This window comes from Rhincodon typus, chromosome 17, assembly GCF_021869965.1.
Source record: "Rhincodon typus isolate 14 chromosome 17, sRhiTyp1.1, whole genome shotgun sequence".
Lineage (NCBI taxonomy): Eukaryota > Metazoa > Chordata > Chondrichthyes > Orectolobiformes > Rhincodontidae > Rhincodon > Rhincodon typus.
Window position 1 is genome coordinate 25,829,313 of NC_063348.1, and position 12,483 is coordinate 25,841,795.

The window sequence follows — 12,483 nt, forward strand, 5'->3', positions numbered from 1 at the left end:
ATTTTAATTTTATATTTATCAGAACAACTTGCATTTCTAAGCCTTTTGCATTATAAATAACCTAAAATCTTCATAAAGGCAAAACTGAGCACAAGACAAAGGTGGGGTAAAGATTGAACGCAATCAGAGGTAAGCATTGTAGAACCTTTTCACTGGAATGCAGAGTGCTAGTTATGTAAAAGAAAGCAGAAAGAAAGAACATATCCCAAAGTGCCTCAGAACCAATTATATACTTTTGAACTATAATCATTGATGTTACATAGCCAAACATGGCTGTCAATGTGTGCTCTGCGGGCTCTCAAACAAGATTGATGACTCTCTTGTTGGAATGTGGTCAATGCATAAATGTTGGCCAGTATACTTGGAGGACCACTGAAGATTGAGCTTTGGCCTCATGTCATTCGAAAGTCAAAATCTGTGACAATGAAGAATCAATATACATTATACACTGAATCTCTTAAGGGAGCTTGAACCATTTGAACTAATGCGTTTTACATTCATAGGAAGAGTCATCAATGAGCCAAGTTCACACATTTTTTTCAGAATGTTAGGCTAAAAATAAAGAGGAGAGTGCAAAGGAGAACAGGACCCAAAAAGCAAAAAAGTATAAGTTGCCAAATGTGATTGAAGAAGGTCGCAGATAGGAGGGTAGTGGAGACATTTGGCATTTCTACAAGTCTCCGAGGTTTATAAACTAAATGCGCTGGATGACAGGAAGCCACTGGAGAGCTGGTGAACATCAAATGACAACAGTGGATGGAATTGAATGGTATACTGCCAGACTACGTTGCTAATGTGGAAATCGACACTCTTGGGCATAGGTTTTGATGTTTGAAGCTGAATTGAGGATCACAACATACGAAGCACTGAAGTTACACATTGATCAAGTAAGCTGGATAAGATCTAGCATACATTTTAGATGCAGAATAATATAACCGCTTTAGTTTAATTAGATCTAATTTCTTTTTACTTGCAACGATAAACTGATATTCGGCATTGGGAAATGCGAACAGTTATAAGTTGAGGAAAATCAATATGGATTCACACCCCAAATTCAAAGTTCAAGTGACAGCATCAGGAAAATCATGATGATCATGAATTTCAATAGGGGTGAGTTATTACAATCACCTTCCAAATGTTTGTAGCCAGTGTAATTGTAGACAAGTACCATAAAAATTGAAATGGCATAACTTAAATAACTGTTATTTGCCATTAAAAGTCTCTAAAACTTAACTACAACATTATAAAGACTTGAGTCCCCAGAAAAATCTGTGGCATAATTTGGAAAATATATTCTTATCCCTGGGCCCCAATGGCAAGCAAACAGAATTTACATATAAAGTACAGTTCCTGGATCCTAGTCTGCCTGTTTGTCAATTCTGTCCTGGTAATAATCAACAATCACAAGGTTCCATGTTGAAGCTCAAGGCTGCCATTTCAGGGCAGAACGAGAGAGAATGCTATACAGTCCCAGGCATTGTCCTTTGGTTAAGACATTAAACTGAAACCCCGTTTACCTACTAGTCAGGTGAATGCAAAAGATCCAATGGCACTATTTTCAAGAGCAGAGGCGTTGCTCCTAGTGTGCTGGCTGATCTTATCCCGAATTAAAATCACAAACAAATTATTTTGTTCGTCCCTTGTAATTTCTGGTTACCACAATTTTCTACATTAAAACACTAACTACACTTCAAAAACACTTCATTGGTTAAGTACTTCATGGCACTGAGTGCTTATGAAAAATACTATAGAAATTAACATCACTTTTTTTGCCTATTTTGAAACAGTTGAAGGGACAATGATACTTGAAAACTTCATAATAATAGTATTCCAAAACACATGAAATGTAAAATACAAACAAAGTGCTGGAAATGCTCAAAAGATCTTAGGCCATGGAAAAAAAACTGAGTTAACATCCCATGGCTTTCACCTGTCATTGGAGCTGAAAGGCATTTGTGACGTAACAAGTTTTAAAGACAGAAGCAGGAAAAAAAAAGTTGGGCTACAGAACAAAAGACAGGGCCTGTGACAGGGTTGAAGACCAGAGAGATCAAATGACAAATTGGATGGTAATGAAACAAGTAAAGAAACTAAAGAGAGGTTGAATGAAATGTAATTGGCACAGCAGAATCATCACTAACAGCTATGGTTCGAAAAATATGGGAGTAGACGTCTGAAGTAGAGATTTTAAAAATCTGTTTATGGAACATATGGAAACAGATGAAGAAGAGTTGTTGCTACATGAAATACAGTTTAAAAACTTCTAATATAATTCACTACAACTGCAATTTAACTGAAGCTGGGTTTAAGATAAAAGTACAATCCATTGCCAAACTGAAGTCCCCATTTTATTTTTAGAATGTGCACTTAATGTTCTAAAAATACAAAATTGTGCTATTATTCAACTGTCTCCCTAAGAAACTAATAGCTACCTGTCATTTACAACCACTTGAGTTATCACAGCAAATTTCTACCTTGAAGTCTGACCTCCAGGTCATAATATTCCATATTACTTGCAAAGCATGTCAAGATTATGCTGTGTGGCGTTTATTTATTAACTGGTTAGCAAGTACATTTCCACTTGCAAAAATACAAAGTGACATATCGTGTTATTCGTAACGTTTTTATTACAAGTTCTGCATGATTAGCTGTACAAGACACCGTTAAGGCCACATCTGGAGTACTGCATACAGTTTTGGTCACCCTGCTATAGGAAGGATGTTATTAAACCGGAAAGGGCGCAAAAAATATTTACAAGGGTATTACTGGAAGTTTTGAGTTATAAGTAGAGACTGGATAGGCTAAGACTTTTTCTTCCCTAGAGCATAGCAAGCTGAGGGGTGACCGTATAGAGGTTTGTACAATTCTGAGGGACAAAATAAGGTGAAAAGCCAATGTCTTTTGCCAAGGGCAGGGAGTCCAAAACTAGTGGGCATAGGTTTAAGGTGAGAAGGAAAAGATTTAAAATATTTAGATGTGGTGGCACAGTCATTAGCACAACTGCCTCACAGTGCCAGGGACCCGAGTTCAATTCCAGACTTAGCTGACTGTCTGTGTGGAGTTTGCACATTCTCCCTGTGCTTGTGTGGATTTCCTTCAGGTGCTCCAGTTTCCTCCCACAGTCCAAACGTGTGCAGGTTAGGTAGACTGGGCATGCTAAATTGCCCAATAGCGTCCAGTGATGTGCAGGCTACATGGGTTAACTATGGTAAATGCAGGGATAGGATGGGAGCCTGGGTCCGAGTGAGACACTCTTTGGTGCATCGGTACAGAGTTGATGGGCTGAATGGCCTCTTTCTGCACTGTAGAGATTCTATGGATTAGAGGGATGTGTCCAAATGCAGGTAAATGGGACTAGTTCAGTTCAGGTTAGCATGGACAAGTTGGGCTGAAGGGCCTCTCCATGCTGTATGACTCTATGATCAACATATGAAAAGATTAAGTTAGATTATCTGCTTCATTCAGCTCAAACCTTCTTATTCAGTGGGCCAAAGGACCCTTTTTCAGTGTTGTAAATCTTTAAGAATCACGAATATCAGTTTTTTTTTTGTCAAGTGCATACTCTCCAAGAGAGAAGTTAATGAAGAAATTTAAGTATTGAATAATTACGTATATACAGGCTTTCAGAAAATTCTATATTTTTGGAACGATTTAATTTGATTTGATTTATTGTAGCCACATGTACTCAAGTAGTGAAAAGCTTTGTTTTGCAAAGGCAGATCATAGCAAACAAAGACATATAGATCATAGGGTGCTTAGACAGAGCGAGGCATACAGGTTACAACTGCACAGGAGGCATGCAAAGCAAAAGCAACATAGAAAAATAGTAAGAGAAGAGTAAAATTTACCTTGAATATTTCTGGGTAATCCAGTCGGGACACTAGCACTAAACTTTTAGGTGCAAACACCTGTGCAGGTTGAATTAACCCTGTATCCTCCTCTTCACCTTCTGTATCATGTTTAGCTCCCTTAAAAGAAGAAATTGAAATAAATGAGACAATACACAAGCAATCCTAAAAAGCATAATGTGGAACTTGCATTCTCTCCATTCCAAAAGTATAAACTCAAAACTTAAAACTAATAAACAACAAGCTTTCTTCATGTGCTGGAGAAGGTCGGAGGTAGTCTGACAATATATGTAACAATAAAGAGTATGTTAATGTTTTGAATCAAATAGGGTTTTTCTTCAGAACTGAAGAGTGTTGGAAAGATTATACGCTGTTGAAAAATGGGGGAGGGTCAACAAAAGGGAATGTTAAGGAAAGATTAGAGATTGAGGAAGCTGGGGAAGTAGGGAGAAGGAAAGGACAAGGTTGAAGCAATTGCAACTACCTTTGGGCAGAAATGCAGAGTGGATGATCCATCCCTACCTCTAAATGAAGTCACCAGCATCACATGTTCCAATCTTCTGACAACTTGATTCACTTCACGTGATATCAAGAAATGGCTGAAGGTAACAGATACTGCAAGGCTTATGGACCCTGACAACTCCATATATACAGAAAACTTTGATTTATCTGGTACCTTATGAACCAACAGCATCAATAAACCAGCAAAAATTATACACAGTAAACTTTGTTTTAACCAGCACCTTAATGAGCCAGCACACTAGATAAACTGGGAAAAATTAAATCCCCGAAGTACTGAAAGTTTACTGTATTAACATAATCTCAGTGACATCTAAGTGATCAGTTAAGGATGCAAGTGAGAAGGCTCTCTGCCAGTAAATTTTATTTGAGGCAAAGTTGCATTATTATTTGAGTGACTTATGCTGTAAATAAAGTATAACAATGATGTGTATATCCCCGTCTTACATGTCTGTTACTTAGTGTGTGATTTTACATTGACTAAGTGGACCCTTGATCAACCGGAATATTTGAGCAACCAGCACATTCCTGGTCCCATAGGGTGCCAGTTGATAAGACCTGCTCCAAAACTAGCTGCACCCCTCACCGGGCTACTTAATTACACATACAACACTGGCAACTTGCCAGAAATCAGATCAATTTTAAGTCTGAATATTGTCCAACCATTTAGCTTATAAAGGCTGATCATTTCACCTGAAAATCTCCCTTGGTGATTACTGTACTGAAATGTTAGTCATTGTGGGAGTTTGATCAAAGGGAAGAACAGCTGAAGAAGTCACTGCTTTTTTCCTTTGTAAATGTTCAACTGAACAAGGCAAACAGGTGTCAGCTTAACCTCTCATCTAAAAGATGGTGACACCAAAATTACATTTCTGACAAGACTGGAGGAGTGCATTGCATTTTTTAGTCCAACTATTTCAGCGACCACAACATAAATTTAAATGTTTAACTCAGTTACTAATATGATCAATTAACTAATTTGTCTATATTAGGTTGAGGATAAAAAGATTCAATCATTTATTTATTGTCAAAACAAGTCTTAATTGAAGAAGCTGCAGAACTGAATATCTGTTAGAAATACCAAAGTACAAATATGTACCCCAAAAAAAACACACTCACACAAACATTCACACAGGAAAAAGTGAAAAGTGGATTTCTTGATCTCTCTGCAGGGATTCACTTTGGGAGAAAATGTAAATTTGTCAACGATGGCTAGTTCTTGAACGCTAAATAAATAACATTGGGAAGCAGTGGCACAGTGTTAACATCACTATTAATCCAAAGGGCCTTGGTTAATGTTTTGGGGTCATGGTTTCAAATCTCACATTGGCAGATGATAATATTTGAATTCAATAAAAGGCATTATAGAATTTAATCCTGGGAAGTGTGAGCTGATGCACTTTGGAAGAAGTAACAAAGCAAGCGAGTACTCAAATTAACAGCAGGACATGAGGAAGCACGGAGGAACAGAAGAATCGAGATGCTTGTTCACAGTTCCCTGAAGGTGACAGGATGGGTTTATACTGCAATTAAGACAGCATAAGTAACACTTGCCTTTATCAGTCATGGGATAGATTATAAAATCAAGGAGATTTTGTTGGAGCTGTCAAATTTTGGCTAGGCTACAAGTGGAGTAATATGCACAGTTCTGGTTGCCACATTATAGGAAATATATGATTGCACTGAAGGGGGTGCAAAGGAGTTCTGATGAAGAAACACTGGATTAGAAACATCTAACAAAGTCTGCTTTCTATCCACACATGCTGAAAGATTGGCTGAGTTTCTCCAGCAATTTCTGTTTTTATTTCAGCATCTGCAGTTCTTTGTTTAATTTCACCAGGATTGGGTTGGAGCATTTTATCTATGAAGAGAGGTAGGATAAGCTCAGGTTGTTTTTTTTTGAAGCAGAGAAGGCTTGGGGAAGTGTACAAGATAATAAGGGGCATGAACAGGGTGAATATTGAGCAGTTGTTCTCCTTATTTGAATGGCCAATAACGAGGGACCATAATTTTAAGGTAAAGAGCAGGAAGTTGAGGGGATTTGAGGAAAAACGTTTCGATGCAGAGTAGAGGGAAATTGGAATACACTGCATAGGAGGCCAGTAGAGGTGGGAAACCTTAACCTTTAGGAAACAGTCTGTGGATGAGCACTTAAACTGTCATAACATCCAAGGCTATGGGTCAAGTGCTGGAACGTAGGGTTACTGTCAATAGGACAGTGCTGACTCAGTGCTGAAAGCCTCTACTGTGCTGCATGATTCTGTAACTCTAAAGCATGAATGATAACTGTTGATCTGGCATTCTGGCATGTGTCACCAAACATTGACTGTTGTCTTGCAGATCTTCACAAATGCAACTTCCTCAGATATCACAGGATCAAGAATACTTCCAGGCAATCTTCAAGAGAACAATCAGGTTTCACAGCAGCTTCATAACAAGGAAGCTTAGCTGGGAAGCCCCTTGCTTTCAACAGGCTTGTCACCTACAACTTCAAACAATATCCCAAACAGATAATGAAATCCGACAATTCTAAGCCCAGACTAGTGGTCTCCAGTAAATATGGAGTTATTACAAGCCAGGTGACAGCTAAGAAATGCCTTGTTGAAAGAGCATGTTCCAAAGTCCTTGCAATGATTAGAATTAAAAATGTATCCACAATGCTTCAATCTTGTACACAAACTGAATATGAAGTCTTCATTGCACATTCTTCAGTGCAACATTAAGATATTCAGACCAAGAGAAGGTGTTCAATCAGATGCATGAAGAAGTGATGTACTGATGTTGGCATTACATTGATTAAAATTTACAGGAAGAGTTTCAACAGTGGAGTTGATCAATGACTTCAACAGTAAGTTTAAAGACCTAACACAGCCTAATAAGGCAAAGGAATTTTATACATATATTTTATTAATCTCCGCTAAACCCTGCACCATGTGTGGAAGCAGCACTTGTCCTAATTACCCCCACCTGTCTTGTCATTTTCAAAAGAGTGAAAAATGTATGTGTGTGTTATTGATGGAAAAAAATGATGCTTTGTCAAAGCTTTTCTTCTTGCACTGAGCAAGGTAATTTAAAATCCACTAGTTCTGCCATATAAGAGAATGCTGTTTGGTTGGCAAGCTGTCTCCAATTGTTTGAGATGCTGCCATGCTGAATGCACTGTAGTTGATGGTTGACAGTTAAATAACAGGCTGTGTTACATTTTGAACCAGGAATGTTGGTCAAGGCATTGGTCCTGCAAATTGAGCCAGCAAGAGGCTGTCATTTATTTTGAAACAAACGCAGTGCATGTTCTGTGTACAAAGAACTACACAGTTAGCCAACTGACAATCCCAAATTGGATGTCAGCACAATTCATCGCCCAGCAAATGGTGTCTTGTCATAAAGTCACATCTAATGTTAAACATTGCATTGCAACTTTTGCAAATGGAGGCTCTCCTGGACATAGTAAGTATCTTCCTTGTTGCAAATAGCAAGAAAGTCTTTGGCAGTTTTTAGGATATACACCTCTGTTCCTAGCATTACATCTAGTACAAAAAGTGTCTTTTGTCAGAAGTGCTCATGTTGAAACAAAAACAAGAAGGCAGATTACTTACCTGTATGGTTGTAAATTGGGAGAGGGGAGTGTGCAGCGGGACCTGGGTGTCCTTGTGCACCAGTCACTGAAGGTAAGCATACAGGTGCAGCAGGTGGTAAAGGAGGCAAATGTTATGTTGGCCTTCATTGCAAGAGATTTCAAGTAAAGGAGCAGGGACATGTTGTTGTAGTTATACAGGGCCTTGGTGAGGCCACACCGAGAATAAGATATGCTGTTTGGTCTCCTTTTCTGAGGAAGGACACTCTTGATCTCGAGGGAGTGCAGCAAAGGTTTACCAGGCTGATTCTGGGGATGGTGGGACTGATATACAAGGAGATACTGACTAGCTTAGGAATGTTTTTGCTGCAGTTCAGATGAAAGAGGGGGGGATCTCAAAGAATGTCAAATTCTAACAGGACTGGACAGGGTAGGTGCAGGCAGGATGTTCCCGATGGTGGGTGTGTCCAGACCCAGGGGTCACAGTATGAGGATCTGGGGTAGACTATTTAGGACAAGAGATGAGGAGACATTTCTTCACCCAAAGAGTGGTGAGCCAGTGGAATTTATTACCACAGGAAGTAGTTGATGCCAAAACATTGAATGTACTCAAGAGGTGGCTAAATATACCACTTGGGGCGAATGGGATCAAAGGTTTTGGGAAGAAAGCAGAATTGGGCCACTGCATTGGACGATCAGCCATGATCGTGATGAATGGCGGAGCAGACTCGAAGGGCCAAATGACGACCTCCTGCTCCTATCTTCGAGGTTTCTATGAATACTGCCAAACAACTATTTGTATTTTGATCTTAGAAATTTATCTTTTGAATTTTTGATGTTCATGCTTTCCTCATGATGCAAGTGCAACATCAATGAATATGTCTTGCTCATACATCGTCAAATGACAGGAGTAACTGATGGTATGTTGGGAGATGTAGGGATACTTCAAGTATACCTCCCATCAATTATTTGTGAACTTCAAAGCCATTAAAATCAGAAACCCGGAGACTTAATTGAGACTTTACTGAAGAAAATCCAAACAACACAGCTTACATTTAAAAATCCCAATACGTCTGCTCTGAAATCTAGTGGAAGCCCCGACCTGACTGTATTGCATTTCAGCACCTTTACCATTCCTGACAAAAATCGTGAGCCAGTTCAGATCATGATATATCATCGGCATGCCCCATCTCGTAGCTGCATACCCAACCCACAAATTCGCCTCCAACCTGAAAATGGGCTCGAAATGAAAGATATTCAATTCAGCAATCAAGAGATTTGACGTGGTCCAAGAAAATCACAGTTTGAGAGGATTCATCAAACCCTTTTTTCTATTGTTTCAGTCTGGTCACAAAAGGCATTTCCCCCTTTCTTTTTTATTTTAAAAATACGATCTCTGATCTCTGCAGAGTTTTATCCATTTGTGCTAACGGACTGAGCTTAGTTGAGATTAAAAGCATACAGTTCTACTTCCAGATTATAGCTCAGTTGTCAACCAGGTGTGCAAACTGTTTGAGGAATAAGTTTTATAATTTGGCTCCATACAGCTCATAAGGAGCACAATTAATAAGGAGCTGTAGCAGAGCTGGACCTCAGCTAAGTGATACAAAAGCCAAGAGATCCGATTGAAACATATCACCACTAGTAATCAAAGTGAAAATTTGAATTTGGGGGTGGAATGGGTCATGAAGACAGGTACTTATATCAGTGCTTATTGCAATAAATAAACATTCCACAGCAAGAGACAAGTAGGAGAGGATAAATGTTGTCGATCAAGAGGCCAATCTGCAGTGAGACTAGTGGCAGAGTTACATCACAAACTTCAGCGTGACCTGAATGCAAGAAGCCGTTAAGTAGGATTGGTTGATAAATTATTAACATCTCAAATGAGTCACAAGGTTTCTGATTTTAAATGGCTTTGAAGTTCACAAATAATTGATGATATGTTCATATGAAGAATCCCTACATCTCCCAACATACCACCAGTTCCTCCAGCCATTTGAATATGTATGAGCAGTACATATTCATTGATGTTGCACTTACATCACGAGAAATACGATGAACATCAAATAGGACAAGGAATTCTGAGGAAGGGTCACTCAATCCAAAACGTTAACAGATTTCTCTCCACAGATGCTGCCAAACCTGCTGAGCTTTTCCATTAATTTCTGTTTTATTCGTAAGTAAGTTCATCAGTTAGGACTCCTGTTGTCTTCTTTCTTTTCTTAAAGCAACAATTAAAAGTATTAGACTGATATTATGTATTTTTTTCTCCCTTTTTAGTTCACAGAAACAATATACCAGTACAGTCAAGTATAAGGAGCATGGAATCTCAAGTAATTCATTTATAATTTAAATCAAATATGACCGTTATGACAGGACATGTGATGTTTTGCTGCTGCAGCCTGTGAAAGCTGGTCTCCTCCAGTGGTCCCCAGCATTACAGTTACCACTCTTCAGCCAATTCGATTCACTCCATGTAATAGCAAGGAATGGTTGAAGATGCTCGATACTGCAAAGGCTACGGGCTCTGACAACATTTTGGCAATAATACTGAAGACTTGTGCTCCAGAACCTGCTGCTCCCCAGCCAAGCTGTTCCAGTACAGTTACAGCAGTGGTATTTACCCAACAATGTAGAAAATTGCCCAAGTATGTTCTGTATTCAAAAATCCGGACAAATCCAACCCAGCCAATTACTGCCCCATCAGTCTACACTCGATCAGCAGTAACGTGATGGAAGGTGTCATCAACAGTGCCATCAACCAGCACCTGCTCAGCGGCGCCCAGTTTGGTGTTCCACCAGGGCCACTCAGCTCCTGACCTCATTACAGCCTTGGTTCAAATATGGACAAAAGAGCTGAATTCCAGAGGTGAGGTAAGAGTGACAGCCCTTGACATCAAGGCCACATTCGACCAAGTGTGGCATCAAGGAGCCCTAGCAAAACTGGAATCAATTGGTATCAGCGGGCAAACTCTCTGGTGGTTGGAGTCATACCTAACACAAAGGAAGATGGTCGTGGTTGTGGGAGGTCAGTCATCTCAGCTCCAGGACATTGCTGCAGGAGTTCCTCAGGGAAGTGTCCTAGGCCCAACCATCGTCAGCTGCTTCATCAATGACCTTCCCTCCATCATAAGGTCAGAAGTGGGAATGGTCGTCAATGATTGCACAATGTTCAGCACAATTCATGACTCCTCAGATACTGAAGCAGTCCATGTTCACATGCAACAAGATCTGGACAATATCCAGGCTTGGGCTGACAAGTGGCAAGTGACATTCGTGCCACACAAATGCCAGGCTATGACCATCACCAATAACAGAAAATCTAGCCACCACCCCTTGACATTCAATGGTGTTACCATCACTGAATCCCAACTACCAACATCCTGGGGGTTATCATTAACCAGAAACTCAACTGGATTCACCACATAAACACAGTGGCTACAAGAGCAGGTCAGAGGCTATGGTGGATACTGTGGTGGATAACTCACCTCCTGACTCCCCAAAGCCTGTCCACCATCTACAAGGCACAAATCAGGGTTGTAATGGAATACTCCCCACTTGCCTGGATGAGTGCAGCCCCAACAACACTCAAGAAGCTTCATACCATCTTGGACAAAGCAGCCCACTTAATTGGCACTACATCTACAAGCATCAACTCCCTCCATCACTGATGCTCAGTAACAGCAGTGCGGACTATCTACAAGATGCACTGCAGAAATTCACCAAAGATCCTCAGACAGCACCTTCCAAACCCACCACTACTCCCATCTAGAAGGACAAGGGCAGCAGATATACGGGAACGCCACGACCTTCAAGTTCCCTTCCAAGCCACACACCACCCTGACTTGGAAATATATCGCCGTTCCTTCATTACTGCCCCTGCATTGAAATCCGAGAATTTTCTCCCTAATGGCATGGTGGGTCAACCCACGGCAGGTGGGCTGTAGCAGTTCATGAAAGTAGTTCACCATCTTCTCAAGGACAACAAAGGACAGGTAATAAATGACGGCCAGCCAACGAAGTCCACATCCCACAAATGATTTTTTTTTAAATTCAGAGACATGGATACCAGGAGATCAAAAGTTGAGAACTAAATATTTGGGGCATGGGACTTTCTGAAAGGACAGTCAAGAAGGTGAGCATTGTTGGTATGGGATGGAATTAGTACATTTGCAAGAAATGACCTTGAATCAGAAGATACAGAATTTATGAGTGGAATAAAGAAGTAAAAAGGAAAAGCTATATGGTGGGATGGTAAATATATAAGGAAATAATAAGAGCATGTAAAAAAGGCAGTATATTGACCATGGGTGTTGTTAATTTTCATGTAGATTGGGATAATCAGATTAGCAAAAGAACAACTCAGTGTGTGTTTGGGCCTGTTTCCTAAAACAATATAAAAACCAAAAGAACTGCGGATGCTGTAAATCAGGAACAAAAACAAAGTTGCCGAAAAAGCTCAGCATGTCTGGCAGCATCTGTGGAGGAGAAGACAGAGTTAACGTTTCGGGTCCGGTGACCCTTCCTGTTCTGAGGAAG

At 40.0% G+C, this 12,483-nt stretch overlaps 1 protein-coding gene across 1 annotated transcript in view; it reads right to left on the reverse strand.

Moving 5' to 3' along the window:
- Positions 1 to 441: 441 nt before the first annotated feature.
- The window catches only part of LOC109914739 (myotubularin-related protein 13-like), a 244,677-nt gene continuing 232,635 nt past the window's right edge, over positions 442 to 12,483 (reverse strand). Inside the window, exons 4-5 of the mRNA XM_048607328.1 lie at positions 3,849 to 3,968; positions 442 to 552 (exon numbers count right to left, since the gene is read on the reverse strand). Coding sequence (XP_048463285.1) covers positions 442 to 552; positions 3,849 to 3,968 — 231 coding nt within the window. The remainder of the gene's footprint in view (positions 553 to 3,848; positions 3,969 to 12,483) is intronic.